The sequence below is a fragment of the Hyla sarda genome, chromosome 8 (assembly GCF_029499605.1).
Source record: "Hyla sarda isolate aHylSar1 chromosome 8, aHylSar1.hap1, whole genome shotgun sequence".
Taxonomy (NCBI): domain Eukaryota; kingdom Metazoa; phylum Chordata; class Amphibia; order Anura; family Hylidae; genus Hyla; species Hyla sarda.
Genome location: NC_079196.1, coordinates 172,041,965 through 172,062,518, shown reverse-complemented (window position 1 = coordinate 172,062,518; position 20,554 = coordinate 172,041,965). Strand labels below are relative to the sequence as shown.

The 20,554-nt window shown below is 44.8% G+C and overlaps 1 protein-coding gene across 7 annotated transcripts in view; it reads right to left on the bottom strand.

Annotated features, from left to right (window-relative positions):
• CARD11 (caspase recruitment domain family member 11) overlaps positions 1-20,554 on the bottom strand; it is a 100,140-nt gene that overhangs the window by 5,122 nt on the left and 74,464 nt on the right. For all 7 annotated transcript variants that reach the window (XM_056534339.1, XM_056534342.1, XM_056534340.1 and 4 more), the window contains 7 exons: positions 18,544-18,670; positions 17,177-17,417; positions 15,692-15,785; positions 14,282-14,374; positions 13,659-13,776; positions 13,076-13,255; positions 9,769-9,893 (listed from right to left, as the gene is read on the bottom strand). In XM_056534339.1, the coding sequence (XP_056390314.1) occupies positions 9,769-9,893; positions 13,076-13,255; positions 13,659-13,776; positions 14,282-14,374; positions 15,692-15,785; positions 17,177-17,417; positions 18,544-18,670 (978 nt within the window). The remainder of the gene's footprint in view (positions 1-9,768; positions 9,894-13,075; positions 13,256-13,658; positions 13,777-14,281; positions 14,375-15,691; positions 15,786-17,176; positions 17,418-18,543; positions 18,671-20,554) is intronic.

Here is a 20,554-nt window from a genome sequence, read left to right as displayed (position 1 = left end):
CTTATCGGCAAACTTTTTCATGCGAGATGAAGCCTGTAAAAGAGAATCTTGGGTCTCTTTCCATATGGTGGAAAGATCACGAGTCACTTCATCTACAGCGGGCAAACCAGAGGGCAAGGGAGTAGGGAGGGGGGGAAGAGGGTGACGGCCGTACACCACGAAAAATGGGGATTTGGAGGAAGATTCAGAGACTCTAAAGTTATACGAGAATTCGGCCCATGGTAGAAGATCTGCCCAATCATCCTGGCGGGAGGAAACAAAATGTCGTAAATAATCACCCAAGACCTGGTTAATTCTTTCTACTTGTCCATTGGATTGAGGATGATATGCAGAAGAAAAGTTTAATTTAATCTTGAGTTGTTTACAGAGAGCCCTCCAGAATTTTGACACAAATTGGACGCCTCTATCCGAGACTATCTGTGTGGGCAACCCGTGAAGACGAAAAATGTGTACAAAAAATTGTTTAGCCAACTGAGGCGCTGAAGGAAGACCAGGAAGAGGGATGAAATGTGCCATCTTGGAGAATCGATCAACGACCACCCAAACAACAGTGTTGCCACGGGATGGGGGTAGGTCTGTAATAAAATCCATACCAATCAGAGACCAAGGCTGTTCGGGGACAGGCAGAGGATGAAGAAAACCAGCGGGCTTCTGGCGAGGAGTCTTATCCCGGGCACAGACAGTGCAGGCTCGCACAAAGTCCACGACATCCGTCTCCAGAGTCGACCACCAATAGAAGCGAGAGATGAGTTGCACAGATTTCTTGATGCCTGCATGACCTGCGAGATGGGAGGAGTGACCCCATTTGAGGATTCCGAGGCGTTGGCGTGGAAAGACGAAGGTCTTTCCTGGAGGAGTTTGCCTGATGGAGGCTGGAGAAGTGGAAATCAGGCAGTCAGGAGGAATGATGTGTTGCGGAGAGAGTTCAACTTCCGAGGCATCCGAGGAACGAGAGAGAGCATCGGCCCTAATGTTCTTATCGGCAGGCCGAAAGTGAATTTCAAAATTAAATCGGGCAAAGAACAGAGACCACCTGGCCTGGCGAGGATTCAGCCGTTGGGCAGACTGGAGATAGGAGAGGTTCTTGTGATCGGTGTAAATAATAACTGGAAATCTTGATCCCTCCAGCAGATGCCTCCATTCCTCAAGTGCTAATTTAATGGCTAGAAGCTCTCGATCCCCGATGGAGTAGTTCCTCTCCGCCGGAGAGAAGGTCCTAGAAAAAAAACCACAAGTAACAGCATGCCCGGAAGAATTTTTTTGTAGAAGGACCGCTCCAGCTCCTACAGAGGAGGCATCAACCTCCAATAGGAAGGGTTTAGATGGGTCAGGTCTGGAGAGCACGGGAGCCGAAGAAAAGGCAGACTTGAGCCGTTTAAAGGCGTCTTCCGCTTGAGGAGGCCAAGACTTGGGATTGGCATTTTTTTTGGTTAAAGCCACGATAGGAGCCACAACGGTAGAAAAATGTGGAATAAATTGCCTGTAATAATTGGCGAACCCCAAAAAACGTTGGATAGCACGGAGTCCGGAGGGGCGTGGCCAATCTAAGACGGCAGAGAGTTTGTCTGGATCCATTTGGAGTCCCTGGCCAGAGACCAAGTATCCTAGGAAAGGAAGAGATTGGCATTCAAACAGACATTTCTCTATCTTGGCATAAAGTTGATTGTCACGAAGTCTCTGAAGAACCATACGGACATGCTGGCGGTGTTCTTCTAGATTGGCAGAAAAAATCAGGATATCGTCCAGATATACAACAACACAGGAGTATAAGAGATCACGAAAAATTTCATTAACAAAGTCTTGGAAGACGGCAGGGGCGTTGCACAGGCCAAAGGGCATGACCAGATACTCAAAGTGTCCATCTCTAGTGTTAAATGCCGTTTTCCATTCATCCCCCTCTCTGATGCAGATGAGATTATAAGCACCTCTTAAGTCCAGTTTGGTAAAGATGTGGGCACCTTGGAGGCGATCAAAGAGTTCAGAGATGAGGGGTAGGGGGTAGCGTTTTTTTACCGTGATTTTATTAAGACCGCGGTAGTCAATGCAAGGACGTAGAGAGCCATCTTTTTTGGACACAAAGAAAAATCCGGCTCCGGCAGGAGAGGAGGATTTACGGATAAAGCCTTTTTTTAAATTTTCCTGGATGTATTCCGACATAGCAAGAGTCTCTGGGGCGGACAGAGGATAGATTCTGCCCCGGGGTGGAGTAGTGCCCGGGAGGAGGTCAATAGGACAATCATAAGGCCTGTGAGGAGGTAGAGTCTCAGCTTGTTTTTTGCAAAAAACATCCGCAAAGTCCATATAGGCCTTAGGAAGACCGGTTACAGGGGGAACCACAGAGTCACGGCAAGGGGTACTGGGAACCGGTTTTAGGCAGTCCTTAAAACAAGAGGGCCCCCAACTCTTGATCTCCCCAGTGGACCAATCCAGGGTTGGGGAATGGAGTTGAAGCCAGGGTAGTCCAAGGAGGATTTCGGAAGTGCAATTGGGGAGGACCAAAAATTCAATCTTCTCGTGATGAGGTCCGATGCACATTAGAAGGGGCTCCGTGCGGAAACATATGGTACAGTCCAATCTTTCATTGTTTACACAATTGATGTAGAGGGGTCTGGCGAGACTGGTCACTGGGATGTTGAACCTGTTGACGAGAGAGGCCAAAATAAAATTTCCTGCAGATCCGGAATCCAAGAAGGCCATAGTAGAGAAGGAGAAGGCAGAGGCAGATATCCGCACAGGCACAGTAAGACGTGGAGAAGCAGAGTAGACATCAAGGACTGTCTCACCTTTGTGCGGAGTCAGCGTACGTCTTTCCAGGCGGGGAGGACGGATAGGACAATCCTTCAGGAAGTGTTCGGTACTGGCACAGTACAGGCAGAGATTCTCCATGCGGCGTCGTGTCCTCTCTTGAGGTGTCAGGCGAGACCGGTCGACCTGCATAGCCTCCACGGCGGGAGGCACAGGAACGGATTGCAGGGGACCAGAGGAGAGAGGAGCCGGGGAGAAAAAACGCCTTGTGCGAACAAAGTCCATATCCTGGCGGAGCTCCTGACGCCTTTCGGAAAAACGCATGTCAATGCGAGTGGCAAGATGGATGAGTTCATGTAGGTTAGCAGGGATTTCTCGTGCGGCCAGAACATCTTTAATGTTGCTGGATAGGCCTTTTTTAAAGGTCGCGCAGAGGGCCTCATTATTCCAGGATAATTCTGAAGCAAGAGTACGGAATTGTACGGCGTACTCGCCAACGGAAGAATTACCCTGGACCAGGTTCAACAGGGCAGTCTCAGCAGAAGAGGCTCGGGCAGGTTCCTCAAAGACACTTCGAATTTCCGAGAAGAAGGAGTGTATAGAGGCAGTGACGGGGTCATTGCGGTCCCAGAGCGGTGTGGCCCAAGACAGAGCTTTTCCAGACAGAAGGCTGACTACGAAAGCCACCTTAGACCTTTCAGTAGGAAACTGGTCCGACATCATCTCCAAGTGCAGGGAACATTGGGAAAGAAAGCCACGGCAGAATTTAGAGTCCCCATCAAATTTATCCGGCAAGGATAGTCGTAGACCAGAAGCGGCCACTCGCTGCGGAGGAGGTGCAGGAGCTGGCGGAGGAGATGATTGCTGAAGCTGTGGTAGTAGCTGCTGTAGCATCACGGTCAGTTGAGACAGCTGTTGGCCTTGTTGCGCTATCTGTTGTGACTGCTGGGCGAACACCGTGGTGAGGTCGGCGACAACTGGCAGAGGAACTTCAGCGGGATCCATGGCCGGATCTACTGTCACGATGCCGGCTGGCAGGTAGTGGATCCTCTGTGCCAGAGAGGGATTGGCGTGGACCGTGCTAGTGGATCGGTTCTAAGTCACTACTGGTTTTCACCAGAGCCCGCCGCAAAGCGGGATGGTCTTGCTGCGGCGGTAGTGACCAGGTCGTATCCACTAGCAACGGCTCAACCTCTCTGACTGCTGAAGATAGGCGCGGTACAAGGGAGTAGACAGAAGCAAGGTCGGACGTAGCAGAAGGTCGGGGCAGGCAGCAAGGATCGTAGTCGGGGGCAACGGCAGGAGGTCTGGAACACAGGCTAGGAACACACAAGGAAACGCTTTCACTGGCACAATGGCAACAAGATCCGGCGAGGGAGTGAAGGGGAAGTGAAGTATAAATAGGGAGTGCACAGGTGAACACACTAATTGGAACCACTGCGCCAATCAGCGGCGCAGTGGCCCTTTAAATCGCAGAGACCCGGCGCGCGCGCGCCCTAGGGAGCGGGGCCGCGCGCGCCGGGACAGGACAGACGGAGAGCGAGTCAGGTACGGGAGCCGGGATGCGCATCGCGAGCGGGCGCTACCCGCATCGCGAATCGCATCCCGGCTGGAGACGGTATCGCAGCGCACCGGGTCAGTGGAGCTGCCCGGAGCGCTGCGGTAGCGAGAGAGAAGCGAGCGCTCCGGGGAGGAGCGGGGACCCGGAGCGCTCGGCGTAACAACCAGTACACAGTACACTTGGACGTGCTTCAGGGGTCCCTCTATAGTACCAACACATGCAGCCTCTCCTCTCCTGCAACTCCCTGGGTCACCACAAAAGCCCCCATAATAATGCACAAAAAATAAAATGCAAAAATTACAATCAGAAAATAGAAACAGATTAGAAAAAAAGAACGTGATTTTTTTTGCTGATTGGAGACAGATACTGAAAAATGTTAGGAGTCGCGCCGCGGTCAGACATGCTGGCCGCGGACGCACTCCTCCTCCGCTGCCCGGTATACTCCGTACTGCGATTCGCATCCCGCGATGTGATGGCAGCCTGCCCGCTGTGTCTTACCTTCCCCGTTGTCCCCGTACGCTTCCTGCTTGCCGGCGCGCATGTCCCTGCCTCTCAGGGCGCGCATGCACCGGCTCTGTGAAATTTAAAAGGTCAGTACACATTTAGTTGGTTCTTGCTTCTCCATGACCCTATAAGTACAGGCACTTCCCTTTGACCCTTGCCGGATCTTTGTGCCTTATCAGCCTAAGAGAAAATATTAAGTTTGTGTCTTGCCGTGTATCAGACCCTATTGCTACGTATCCTGACCTTGCTTCTGTGCCGCCTGCCCTCTGACCTCTAGCTACGTGACCTGACCTTGCTACTGTGCCGCCAGCCCTGACCTTCTGCCTGTCCTGACTATGTGTTGCCTCATCCTTCCAGTACCACGTTACATCTCGTCCGCCTGTGTGGGCGAGTCTTATCAGGGGTAGCGACCTGGGTGCCGCATGCCGCAGCGAGTCCATCCCGCTTTGCGGCGGGCACCTTAGACTCCATTCCCTGGTACGGCCCATGTCATCATCCACACAGGTACAGCGGATCCACTTCACCTCAGCAGTAACAAAACATGTTATTATTTTCTCATTTGTTTATATTTTCTGATAGCAAAATTTTTAATTTAATTTTTGTACACTTATTATCAAGGAATCTTGACTGAGCTGTTTTAACTGCATTTAGAGTTTAGAAATATACTTTACAGCAAGACCTATGGACATGGACACAATAGTCTGTAGCAAACACTATTCACAATAATGGGAGCAATTTAAAGGCATGCTCTGTAATCAGTACAGAGGTCATTCTACGGTGTGAATGGTGTCTTATCTATATAGTGATGTTACCTTCCACTGCACTCCTGTCTGTGATGATAAAGAGGATGCTGCTGGAAATTAATCTGTACAGAACAGGAACTGTCAGCTTAATATAAGGCCAAAAAGCCTAACTGAAAATTGCACACTTTTAGGAAAATGTTGTAATATACTGTAGATAGCAAAATTGTAAGTGAGAAAAACAAATATGCTATGCTACAGTGGGTGGGTGGATAGCATTACTTTAGTAATTCCCTTCCACCCTGCTATCTCCCCACCCACTGAAGAATAGCCACACCCCCTGGAGACCATGTGATTTATGACATATTGTCTCTGACCGCATGGAATGCTGGGAAAGGTCAGAGGCAACAGTAAAATAAAAAGACTTGCACTACAGCACTTTCAGGTTTGGGTCTAGTGCATGAAAATGGGACACTGCCGCTGCGCATGGAAGGAATCAAGCATATTACACTGTATTATTACTTGGTATCATGGGCTCAAAGGCTGAAGAACAAAAAAAAGAAATCCTGGAATACCCCTTTAAACCGTTTGTGTCATTTAAAACAACTTTTGACCAGTTGCATAGACATGTTCAAAGTTGAGATCACACTAGGTCCCACTTCTGAGATCACTAGTTGTAAGCTGGGGAAGTGCGTAGCAGTATGCTCCACTGCCCGGCAGGCCGGCAGATCCAAGCTTTTAACTCAATTGACTTATGCAGAGAAAAGGTCAGATGTGATTGACAGCTGGGAAGTTAGGCACGCGCTACTGCACTCTTCTCCTGGCTGTAACTAGCGATTACAGTGGATCTCAGGACTGGGACCAGTGTGATCTCAACTTTTGACATGCCTGGACAACATGTCAAAAGTTGTTTTAGATAACACTAGCCCTTTAAGTGTTGCAGCACATAAAAAGGGAATCTGTCTATCTTTAATGCAGCATGTGGCTAGGGCAGAATGAACCTGCTGACATGTTTCCTTTATTCTCTCCTTAATGCGCTAGGATAACATAAATACCTAAAATGTACTAATCCATTTTAGGCAACAAGGGGGGGTCATCACTTGAAACTCTCCTCCAGTAGTGCATAACAAGCAAAGAGAAGTGGAACTATGGGGCAAACCTCAGCTTCAGCCACTAAGCATGCTCCTATCAGACTAGTCTACATGAAGAAGGTCTGTCACTTCCATGTAGTGCAATCTGTCATAGAGATAGAGGGGTACGGAGCAAATTTGGGCATTGTACTGTAGTAAACCCTGGCACATTGCTGGTTTATCAGCATCATAGAGATCTATGATGATGTCTGTACATGGTTATTGGAACCATAGACAAAGACTTGCAGCAGTAATACGGACAGTTATATGTGTTGGTGGGAAACTGTCTTATAGTCCATTCAGATCAAATGAAGACTAACAGCAGTTCTCAAGGGAGAGTGGAAACATGTTTTAATATTTTCTTAGAGAATGATCTAAAAAGACATATGGAAGTGGATCCCCTACATGATGTAGAAGGGGCCTAAGAATAAAGACTGATGTATTTAAACATCCCTACTCTACAGAAGGAACGTACAGAAGTCCAACGTAGGAAAATGTATCCCCATGGCATCCCAATATGAAAGCCAGAGATACAGTATTCGTGTATCTCTAGCTCTCCCATATACAGTAGATAACAGGAAAGTGCGAGTCGACCCCCGCTCTGTGTGCGAGGAGAGTCGGAGCACTGTACAGGAAATCACTAGGGGTCCCAGAGGTCCAATTTTTTTTCTAAATGTTACTTTCCCTTTAACCCTCAGAACAATTTTTCTTATACAGTGGTCCCTCAACATATGATGGTAATTGGTTCCGGAAGGACCATCATATCTTGAAACCATCATATGTTGAGTACATATGTCTATGGAAAACTGGTAATTGGTTCCGGAGCCTCGAGACCATCATATGTTGAGTACATATCTCTATGGAAAACTGGTAATTGGTTTCTGAGTCCATGAAATTTCAACCAGGGGCCTGAGGTGGGGGCTTTGGGCCAGGCCAGAGGTTGGGGCTTTGGGCCAGGCCCGAGGTGGGGGCTATGGGCCAGGCCTGGGGGGCTTTGGGCCAGGCCTGGTGGGGCTATGGGCCAGGCCTGGTGGGGCTATGGGCCAGGCCTGGTGGGGCTTTGGGCTAGGCCTGGTGGGGGCTTTGGGCCAGGCCTGGTGGGGGCTTTGGGCCAGGCCCAAGGTGGGGGCTTTGGGCCAGGCCCGAGGTGGGGGCTTTGGGCCAGGCCCGAGGTGGGGGCTTTGGGCCAGGCCCGAGGTGGGGGCTTTGGACCAGGCCTGGTGGGGCTATGGGCAAGGCCTGGTGGGGCTATGGGCCAGGCCTGGGGATTTGTGCTGCGCTTAAGAGAGGGGGGTTAACGCTACCGCTGCCATGGAGTGAGGGGTTAACTTGATCCTTCACCCCATGGCAGCAGCAGTTTTATCGCTGCCGCTGTGTGAGGTGTTAACACTGCCGCTGCCATGGGGTGAAGGGTTAAGTTAACTCCATGACACTGTCATGGGGTGAGGGGTTAACTCCGCCGCTGCCATGGGGTGAGGGGTTAACGCCGCCGCTGCCATGCAAATGAGCACTCACCAGCTCCGCGTCTTCCACTCCTGGCGGTGCTCCTCGACTGAGGCGCAGACCGGCAACGTCACTGTCATGTGACAATACATTGTCACATGACAGTGAGGATCCGCGCGCCGCAAGGAGGCTGCACCGGCACCACGGGGGTTAGCTGCTCCGGCATGCACCGGTATGTAAACCTGCTTAATAGCCCAGCGGTAGTCCGGTAGCAGCTGCGGCAGCCAGCGCTACTGGAGGACCACAAATTTTAATGATGGCCCCAACAAAAAGTATCGTATGTCGATACTGCTTTCAACATACGATGGCCTCTGAGAGGCTATCATATGTTGAAAATAATGTATGTCGAGGCCATTGCATCTCGAGGGATTACTGTATTAAAATGTATGTAGGTATGAGGTCATCCTCAGTTATCCGAAATCCTAACATAAATGACAAAACAACCAAAAGACAGTATTTTTCCTTCCATGTTATTATTTTTTTTGTATTGGTCATGGAGCATTTTTGATAGGTAAGTTCAGCTGGGAGTGCATGATAGTTGTACACAGTACACATGACAATGAAGGCCAGGCCATTCTGTTCTAGATATCAGCAACAATGTGACACTGATATGCCTGACTTTCATTTTAGAACAGTGTTTCCCAACCAGTATGCCTCCAGCTGTTGCAAAACTATAACTTCCAGCCAACGGCTGTCCGGGAGAGTTGTAGTTTTGTAACAGCTGGAGGCACACTGGTTTGGAAATACAGTGGTCCCTCAACATACGATGGTAATCCGTTCCAAATGGACCATCGTTTGTTGAAACCATCGTATGTTGAGGGATCCGTGAAATGTAAAGTATAGGACAGTGGCCTACAACCTGCGGACCTCCAGATGTTGCAAAACTACAACACCCAGCATGCCCAGACAGCCAATGGCTGTCCGGGCATTCTGGGAGTTGTAGTTTTGCAACATCTGGAGGTCCGCAGGTTGAAGACCACTGTTAGAGGAAGTTGTACTCACGTGTCCCCGGCTCTCCGGACCGTCACCGCTGCCCGGGATGTCGCCGTCTATCTCGACGCTCCGGCAAGGCCTCCGCTTCCCCGGCATCCTCGCTCTCCGTCGCCGCCATCACGTCGCTACGCACGCCACTCCTATTGGATGATGGGACGGCGTGCGCAGCGACGTGATGATGACGATGAAGAGCGCCGCCGATGCAGGAGATCCTGAAGAGGACGCGCCGGAGCCCCGAGGACAGGTAAGTGATCGACACCGGACCACACGGGGCACCCTAAACGCCTATCCGGTGGCAGCTGTGCTGCCGTTTATGCGATGGCCCCGACATACAAAAGCATCGTATGTTGATGCTGCCTTCAACATGCGATGGCCTCTGAGAGGCCATCGCATGTTGAAATTATCGTATGTCGGGGCCATCGTAGGTCGAGGGGTCACTGTACTGTGTTAAAATATGATATACTGAGAAAAACCCTCTAAAGCCAGGTCTATGAAGCACATTGGTCAGTGGTGATATTGGAATAAGTTTCTCCAGAATGTTAGTTTTTCACATTTCTCTCACAATATGAAGGTATGTTTTATTTTAGCATACCTTAGAAACAACAGATTCAACATTAGCCGGAGTGATCCACTCATATGTGCTCAGGCTCCTTTCTCTTGAATAGATAATTGTCTCTGTTTTCTGTTTCTTCAGGAAAACTTCTTTTATTCCACTTTCTAGGGTTAAAATGCACATGATGATGGACATTTATCAACGGGTTTAGTCAGGTTTTCTTTAGTATAATTGTCGCAAAATTGTCGCAACTGCGACTACGTGTGTTTTCGTGCGACAATTTCGCATGAAGAACAAGAAAAGCAAGAAAATTCAAACTTACTTACGTAGTAAATTTTTCAAAATGGATTTGCTTTAGTCGGGTATTTATCAACTGCGACAGTCGCAACTGCGCAAAAAAAAAGTCGCAACAAGGTTAAAAATTGACTAAATTTACTCCAGCTCCAACATGGAGCAGAAAAAGCTACAACCAAAGTAAAAAAGGAAAAATTGCTTACGTGAAAGAAAATTATCAACAGGCTGAAAGCAGTTGATAAATAAGTCACACATAAGCAAAAAAAAAGTAAGGAAAAAATTACTAAAAAAAGGAATACATAAGCGAACATTGATAAATGTCCCTCATAGATACTGTCTATCTGCATTAATAATGGATACATATTTTCAAGCAAGTGAAATATACTCTAATCTATGACAATACATGGAACGGGGAACATTTGTGTGGTAGAAACTTCTGACAAGTCTTACAGGCATTTTATAAATCTGTACTCGGCATGATCAGCTTGCTAAGGAGAGCCGGGCAGCCTCGAGTGGTAATAAATAGGCACAGTGCTTAAAGGATTCTACAGATGGAAATCTTTTTTTTTTATCAACTGGTGCCAGAAAGTTTTAGTAAATTATTTATATTAAAAAATCTTATCCTTCTAGTACTTAATAGATGCTGTATGTTCTGGAGGAAGTTGTGTAGTTCTTTTCAATGTGACCACAGTGCTCTTTGCTGACACCTCTGTCCATGTCAGGAACTGTCCAGAGCGGGAAAGGTTTGCTATGGAGATTTTCTTATGCTCTGGACAGTTCCTGACATGGACAGAGGTGTTAGCAGAGAACACTGTGTTCAGACAGAAAAGAACTACACAACTTCCTCTGGAGCATACAGCACTTAAAGGGGTATTCCGCCCCTAGACATCTTATCCCCTATCCAAAGATGTCAGATCGCCGGGGTCCCCCTGCTGGGGACCCCGGGGATCGCTGCTGCAGCACCCCGCTATCATTACTGTGCACAGCGAGATCGCTCTGCACGTAATGACGGGCAAAACAGGGGCCGGAGCATCGTTACGTCACGGCTCCGCCCCTCGTGACGTCACGGCCCACCCCCGTCAAAACAAGTCTATGGGAGGGGCGTGGCGGTTGTCACGCCCCCTGCCATAGACTTGCATTAAGGAGACAGGCCGTGATGTCATGAGGGGCGGAGCCATGACGTCACGTTGCTCCGGCCCCTGTATTGCCCGTCATTACGCACAGAGCGAACTCGCTCTGCGCAGTAATGATAGCGGGGTGCCGCAGCGGCGATCCCCGGGGTCCCCAGCAGTGGCACCACAGTGATCTAACGTCTTATCCCCTATCCTTTGGATAGGGGATAAGATGCCAGGGGCGGAGTACCCCTTTAAGTAAAAGAAGGCATAAAATGTTTAAATAGAAGTAATTTGCAAATCTGTATTACTTTTTGTCACCGGTTGATTTAAAGAATCTCCCTTAACTGAGATCTGCAGTCTACTTGTTTTAGTAGCAGTTGGTGGTATAAGAATTTGGACCTTCAACATGTCAAAAGTTTCTTAAAACAACAGATACCTTATAAGGGTACGTTCCCACACAGCGTATTTTGCTGCGTATTTGCTGCGTATTTGGTGCTGCGTATTTTCCTACCCATTGACTTCAACAGAGAAAATAAAATAAGCAGCAGCAAATACGCAGCAAATACGCCGTGTGGGAATGTACCCTAAAGGGAACCTGCAATGTGGAAAATACCATTCGATCTGCAGGTATCTAAAGTTCTAGGACAATTTGTATTTTATTCATGTAAATCTCTGCTCATTCTCGGATAAGTCACAAGAGGGTGGTGCCAATCATGAATGACAGCTCTCTCCGTAAGCCCATTTATACACATGTAGCTGTCAATCACCAAGTAGACCCACTTGACTTCTTATCCCCAGAATGAGCAGAGGTTTACCTAAATAAATGACAAGTTATCCTGGAATATTTCCTAAAACTATATATATCAATCTGCTCAGCTCCTCCTGTTCTATAACATAATGCCTGGTGGGACTGCATTATCAATGTGACAGGTTCCCTTTTATTAGGAAGAGTCATGCCTATAAACAGAAATAAGCCCAGGCCAGAAGAAAGTTTTTCTTACACACTTTCACTTAGCAGGGCTTGCTAGACACTTATTTTCCATTTAATCTTCATGTGCTTTGCTATCATGTCGCAATTTTTTAAGTATATCTAACCTATTCCATGATATATCTATAGTACCCTTCCATGCTCTCATGTCGAAGCATGATTAGAGTGAAACTTCCCTCCTCCCTTCAGATACTCCGCCCCAGACATCTCCTTTGGATAGGGGATAAGACGTCTGATCACGGGGGTCCCGCCACTGGGGACCCCCGCAATCTCTGCAGTGGCACCCCGCTGTTATCACTACAGAGCAAACTGGCTATGTGCATGATGATGGGCGATACACGGGACGGAGCATGGTGATGTCACGGCTCTGCCCCTGTGATGTCATGTCCCACCCCTTAATATGATCACCACGCCCCCTCCCATAAACTTGTATTGAGTGGGTGGAAGGGGATGTCACAGGGGCATAGCCATGACGCCACAATGCTCTGTCCGCTGCATCACCCGTCATCACGCACAGAGCCAGTTTGCTCTGTAGAGATGATGGCGGGGTGGCGCTGTAGAGATGGCAGGGGTCCCCAATGGTGGGACCCCCACAATCAGACATCTTATCCCCTATCCTTTGGATAGGGGATAAGATGTTTTGGGCAGAGTACCCCTTTAAGACGGTTAGTGAGGAGGTTTGGACATCACTGATGAAGAGCTAGCATGTGCATGAAATGCGTCTGATGACCTCTTAGGTATGCTGACACTTGTGGTGTAGGCCTTTTACTGAATAAAGCAATTTCGGAGGTGCTGGATCACCTCATTTCATTTTGTACATTACTTCCCCATACAATCCACCCCACCTCAATAAAAAATAGTAAACTATTTTTGGTTTTTAAAGAAAAAAAGATTTTGCCATATGTATCATTCAATCAAATATTTGCAGGTTAACCTTGAGGACACTTACCTGGCTTACATATATTGAACTCTAAAGCACCAGAAGAGTTAAGCACTTTTTGAATAATGGTTTTGGCCAGTGTGCTAGGAGAAAAGAGCACTGGTCTCCTCTTCTCAACGTGGATCGGACGAACTGAACTGTAAGGTACCAGGTCCAGGCTTTTTCTTAGGTCATTATCTTGTTCCAAATCTAGTGGAAGTTACATGAAACACATTGAACAATAAAAAATAAATATATTACATAGTTAAAGATGTTCTCATTGGTCCTAGTTATTCAAATGAGGAAAAGACGCTACAGTAATAAAATATAATAGCTTCCCAATGTATGTACATGAGAGAAGAGGATAGCTCAGTAGCAGTGGCACCTGGCCCTTGCCTGAGGTGGCCTAAAGACCTTCTTGCCTCATACAAAGACAAAAGAATTACTAATGGGACATGGTAGATAAGAATCGACTTCACTTTACGACTTTATATTTTGCAAGTATTTTCCAAATCTGAATTGCGCCAATACACAAAGTCCGAAGGCTATATAATTAATTAGTCAAAGAAATATAACCCACATTATAACATTTAATAAAAAAAAAAAAACATACCATCTTGCTTTTCTAATAAGAGCCTCAAACTTTCAACAGAGGTTGAACTATATGACACCATGCGCACACGTTCATTGCTGTTCATCCTTTTGTATTTGTTCTCATATCCTTTGACAAACTGAAAACAAACATTTTTACAAAATAATGGATTGTTTTGTCATATGTAAGTGCATAGTAGTCCTAACGTTCTTTTTACAGGTTTTTTTTTTTAGTACAATTTCCACATTTTTGACCTGAATTATAAAATTAAAATCCTATTGTAGCCCCATTTCCACATATTTACATGTATTCCATGTAGTTTATACACATCTCCGCACCCCCACCACCACCCCCTTTCCTGGTATCTCATCTTTGGCACTCCCATAGGTAGTAAATAGAGAGGCAATGGTCCCAGTGGTCAGACCCCCCAGTAATCAAACACTTATCCCTGCAGTTTTCTATCAAAGTCATTTGTCCAGGCGATATCAAAAGATGCTAACATATTCCCACTTATGAGGCAAATATATATATATATATATATATATATATATATATACCAAGATGTGAATGCAAGTCAAAAGTACAAAGTGTATATAAAACCATGCAGTATTAAAAATATTAATAAAATACACCGATAAAGATACCTGGACGATTTGTCCAAAAAGGAAACTTGCTCTTGAAAGCCGAGGACTGCTCTTAGGATCATTCATTGGATACTCTTCAGGCTGAAGGGCATTCTAAGGTCATTAGGGATTAAAGATACATATTTGTTAAAAACACAATAGGAAGAAGAATAAAGCTTCACATAGGCCAGTCGTGTGAACAGTATTTTTACCCACAGTGGTTTGGAGAACTATTAAAATAACACCCTCACATTTTCGTATAACCTTATAGGGGGGAAACAATGTGTAAAATAATATATAACAAAACTTATTTTCATTTTATTGTTTAACTTTTTGGTAATACTGGGTTAAAATGTAAAGTTTAACATTATAAAAAAGATATAAAAATGAAGCCTAATAAATCACAGAAAAATACTGGCACATACATTTGTGAATAACTGAACAAGAAAAAAGCTTAATGACATTGGGGGAGATTTATCAAAACCTGTGGAGAGGCAAAGTTTCCCCTAGCAACCAATCGGCTTGCTTCTTTCATTTTTCATAGGCCTTGTTAAGAATGTAAGAAGTGATCTGATTGGTTGCTATAGGCAACTGGGCAACTTTGCCCCTCCACAGGTTTTGATAAATTTCCCCTAATGTGTCTGGTCAGGAAGGGGGGGCGCGTAAAAGGCTAAAAGTGTGTAAACTATTTATATCTCTGAATTTATTTTCTTTATACCATTTCCCATTCTGGAAATATTATTTGTTTAAATGGAAGACAATGTAATGTATGCAATTGCATACCCCTGAGCTTTATGTTCGTCACATATGTAGGGCCATTTTCCAGAGATATATGCACATAAATTAATGTGAAGAGAGCCTGACTTAAAGAGTACCTATCACATCTAAACTTTCCTTAATCCCCCTCCCCACCTGTCTCTGACTCTGACTAACTCTATTCCTGCATTTATTTTGCTTTAAAAAACCCTAAAAAAAACCTTTTTTTCTGTGCTCTTCAATAGCTCAATTCAAGACAGAGGTGGTCATAGCAACAAGTCCATGGATAATTAGCCATGTGGAAAGTGGACAGAGGGGAGAGGAACTGAGAAAAAGAGAAGAGGGAATGTATCCTCTCGGTTCGCTCCCTGCTTGTGTAGGAGCTCATTGCTCCCTCCCTCCTGCCTAACTCACTGACAGGCTTGGAGCTGTGCTGAGCTGATTTCACACTCACTCACTGAGTCCAAAATGCTTGCTGACAGAATTGCTAGGGAGACCCCTAGTGGAGAAGTTTTTAAAGTAAAAAAAAAAACATGAAAGGAGGAATTTTTTAAAAAAATAAAAGCAATTAAAAAGTTGTTCAGTAGGGCTTTATCTTTAATATATAAAAAGTTTGTTTCATGAGAGGTACACTTTAAACCTGCCTGACAGTGAACAGAATAGAGATGACATTACCTTCATGGCTCGCAATGTGTTGCTGGAACCTTCACTTTCCTCCTTATTTCTTTGTAATAATCTTTGAAGCTTCACGAGAAGTAATTGCTGAGCCCTGTTGAATGGAAAAAGTTAAAGGGGTTTTCCAGGCAAAAACTTTTTTTTTATATATCAACTGGCTCTGGAAAGTTAAACAGATTTGTAAATTACTTCTATTAAAAAATCTTAATCCTTCCAATAGTTATTAGCTTCTGACGTTTTCTGTCTAACTGCTCAATGATGATGTCACGTCACGTGAGTAATCAGAAAGCAGTTAGACAGAAAACAGCAACTCAACTTCAGAAGCTAATAACTATTGGAAGGATTAAGATTTTTTAATAGAAGTAATTCACAAATCTGTTTAACTTTCCGGAGCCAGTGGATATATAAAAAAAAAGTTTTGGCCTGGAATACCCCTTTAACATCATATGACCGAGAAAATGTGATGGAATAAAAGTTCTGTCTGCATAATATAAAGATAAGGGCAAAAGATAGTAAAACTTCAGGGGAGATTACTAAAACAGCTTGTGGCAAAAACCTGGTGCAATTTGTGATAAAAAATATAGCATAACTTCTTTAAAAAAAAAAAAAAAGGATATATTTTTGGCATAAAACAAATATACAGCTTACTTAATACATGGTGTAAACTTAGACTAGACAGAAGTAGAAGAAGCATCTGTTCTTTATTTTGTGTAATTCCTTATGATCCAAACCTGATTCACACCTGTAAACTGCCCTGTGTAAGAGCACCCTCAGTTGAATTATGTTTTGTCAGAATTGGTAGCAAGAATTAAATCAACTGTTAGCTGGACTGTGTAACTAAAAACTGCATACTTTTTTGACCCAGTACTGCATTGTGTTAAAGCACCCTTAGATAGATAATGATGATAATGATGAATTTGTATTAGGGTAGGGTTACACATAGCTTATACGTAGCATATTTAATGCTATGAGAAATCCGCCAGGCGGCAGGAAATGCGCTGCACATTTTGCTGTGAGCAGACACACAGGGTTTTCCTGCCACAGTCCTGTGTGTGCAGTAAGTTTTGAAGGTGGGCTGAGCATGCCGACGTGACTATGACACACTGGGCCCGCCTTCATACCTTACTGCACACACCAGGGCTGTGGCGGTAAGCCCTGTATGTGCAGTAAGGTTTGGAGGCGGGCCAAGCTAGCCGGGGTAACTGTGACACGATGGGCCCGCCTCCAAACCATACTGCACACACAAGGGCTGCGGCAGGGAATCCCTGTCTGTCTGCTTATAGCAAAATGCCAGTGTATTTCGTATTATGTGTGACGCTACCCTAAGGGTGTATTCACTCACAGGATCCGGTACAGATTTAAAGCACAAGCTGTAGTTGCGGAATCAGGGTTTGATATTAGGGTTTGATATTAGAAATTGCACACATAGGAGTTTTGCATGTCTGTTTTGCACTGGTAAACGAAAGAAAATTGTCGCTGTTGTACCTGCTGTGGCTAGGAATAGTCCCGTATTCCAGGTTTCTGTCAGTAAATGGATCAATTCGGGCACACAGCCACTCATATCTTCCCTGATGCATGGTATCAAGGACATGAACAATCTCATCGCATTGTACGGACATCGTGCAGCTGTCCAATTGGTTCGAAATGTTTAGATTCAAACGGATGAAAAATGAGTCTCCAGAGCGAATTTTACCATCTTCAAGATCTTTTAGCAGTTTTCTGTAACCTAAAAAAAGTCAAAGCACTAAATATGAACTCCTAAAGATCTGTTGCTATGGTGGGCCGGTACACATAAGGGCTCATTCACACGACCGTTGTGCTCCGGTAAAGGGATCTCCATCAATGAGTTCATGGAAAGGACAGGAACTGAATGAAAAGAAAAATAGTGCACGTCTTTAACTCTTGTAAAATATCGGACACACGACGGACCCTATTCAAGTCAGTGGGATCTGTCGGGACCCAGTGGATGGAGTCATATATGCTCGGACCCATTCAGGATCCGTTCGGTGCAGACAAAAAGAACCAAACGGAGCCTGAACGGGTCAGAGCACAACAGCCGGGTGATCTTAGCCTTAGTTGTGTACGGACACTAGCAGAGCTGCACTGTTGGCTCACTGATCCCTTTGATCTCTGTCTAACTAGCTTATACCCATGCTATACCCGCTACAGCATACAAAGCTTTGACATTTTTACTAAGTATGTTTAACCATCTGCAGAGAAATGGGCCACGAATATAGATATTATTCATTCAGTGACAAATACCATGGCTTAACAATTGCAAAAAACATTGTTATGACTGTTGCTCCCCAGAAAATAAGACAATAATAGATACCTATCCATCTAATCTGTGTTCACTTGTAAAGATAAAATAGCATTAAAAATATCATGGACGTCATAAAAACGCAGGTACTAAGAAATTCTTTGCTAAATGGAATCTTTTATAGTTACACACTACTCGGAGTCAGAAATTAGGGAAGTCGTCCGCCCGTTCCGCTGGATGGAATGGTACAGATTAGAAGCCTTACGGGATACCCTGCGCCTCCCTGACTAGCCTGATTTTATTTGATGCATGGCATGCTCGTTCGAAGGGTTTTCATTTTTCTCAGCACTGTTTAGGTCTGGTGGCAGACAAGATGCTCAACCACGTTTCAGCTCTTCTGACTGCTATGGACTTTATGGGATCGGGACTAGGGGGAGGGGGCTTCTGTGCTATCTGACACGGTCGACTGTTTATGACCTTTCATGCCGCTCTGCGTAGCGCCTGATGTTTGATGTGTTATAACTGTTTTTTATTTTTGAAAAAAATGTTTAATAAAAATATGTTTTAAAAAAATTTCATGGATATTTTTTACCTTCCTCATTTACTTTATATTGGACAGTAACTGGTCCTTTACATCTTTGTATAGTCCAGTGAGCTTCTTCTTTAGTGCATGCGTCCATAGGAACGGATTGTTTTCTTCCTTTTATACATCCATCTAGCTGCGAGAATAAAGATAATATTGTTGGATCAGATATAAATTTCATTTCTCTAAAACCTCACACTTCCTCTTTTTGTTTTAACAACCGAGAACTTCTCTAAGACCAGCTGTAGAAATGTGCAAATAATGAATAGTGTAATCCTGTATTCTCCAAACGGTGGGCCTCCAGCTGTTGCAGAACTGCAACTCCAAGCATGCCTGGACAGCCAACGGCTGTCCAGGCATGCATGGAGTTGTAGTTTTGCAACAGCTGGAGGTCTACTGTTTGGAGACCACTGGTGTGGTAATGTGTCTACTTAATGCAACCTGCCTGCTTTTCATTTCAGCTGAGCAGTGAATGAACACTTAACATATATACAACTCATTTATAATACCCCTTAAAGGGGTACTCCTGTGGAAATTTTTTTTTTTTAATCAACTGGTGCCAGAAAGTTAAACAGATTTGTAAATTACTTCTATTAAAAAAAAAATCTTAATCCTTCCGGCACTTATTAGCTGCTGAATACTACAGAGGAAATGGTTTTCTTTTTGGACACAGAGCTCTCTGCTGATATCATGACCACAGTGCTCTCTGCTGACATCTCTGTCCATTTTAGGAACGGTCCAGAGCAGCATATGTTTTCTATGGGGATTTTTTCCTACTCTGGACAGTTCTTAAAATGGACAGAGATGTCAGCAGAGAGCACTGTGGTCATGATTAAAGGGGTTATCCCGGAAAAAACTTTATATATATATATATATATATATATATATATATATATATATATCTCTCAACTGGCTCCAGAAAGTTAAAGAGATTTGTAAATTACTTCTATTAAAAAATCTTAATCCTTTCAGTACTTATGAGCTTCTGAAGTTAAGGTTGTTCTTTTCTGTCTAAGTCCTCTCTGATGACACCTGTCTCGGGAAACACCCAGTTTAGAAGCAAATCCCCATATCAAACCTCTTCTAAACTGGGCGTTTCCCGAGACAGGTGTCATCAGAGAGGACTTAGACAGAAAAGAACAACCTTAACTTCAGAAGCTCATAAGTACTGAAAGGATTACGATTTTTTAATAGAAGTAATTTACAAATCTGTTTAACTTTCTGGAGCCATTTGAGATATATAAAGTTTTTCCCCAACTACACCTTTAAGCAGAGAGCTCTGTGCTCCAAAAATAAAACCATTTCCTCTGTAGTATTCAGCAGCTAATAAGTACTGGAAGGATTAAGAATTTTTATTAGAAGTCATTTACAAATCTGTTTAACTTTCTGGCACCAGTTGATCAAAAAAAAAAGTTTTCCACAGGAGTACCCCTTTAAAGCTGGCCATACTGGTTTCGATCAGGCGGCTGCTCACTTCTGGTGTCAGGAAGGAAGCAGCTGCAGATCTGGCCATCATCTTTAATAATACTAATAGCTTTTATCTATGCAGTGCACTTTAGAAGTAGGTCATGCAAAAAGCATACGGTACCTATTTCATTACGTCTATGGGATTGCAAAAACTTTAAAGGGTATATTTGCCTAACTTATGAAACTTGACTTCTGAAAGTTTCTATTCTGTTTTATCTCTACTGTATTTCATTCTTTAGGGAAGCAATTTGAGCTATTTTAAGAAGCAAAGTACTTTGGCCACCTACCAGCATACTTACACATACCTACTCTCAGTCCGTTCATAATTGCATTTACATACTTTAATAATACCTTAGATTATATAAGAAGACCCACACCAGAGCTCATACCGTATTCCTTAAGGCCATGTTTATACGGGAGAATGTCAGTGCAGAATTCCACATGAATCTTCCGCACGGACATTCTGCAGCAGCATAGTCCCATTGATTTCAATGGGATTCTGCTGCTCTGTTCACACGGCAGAATTTCCGCAGCAGCAGTAACATCTGCCACG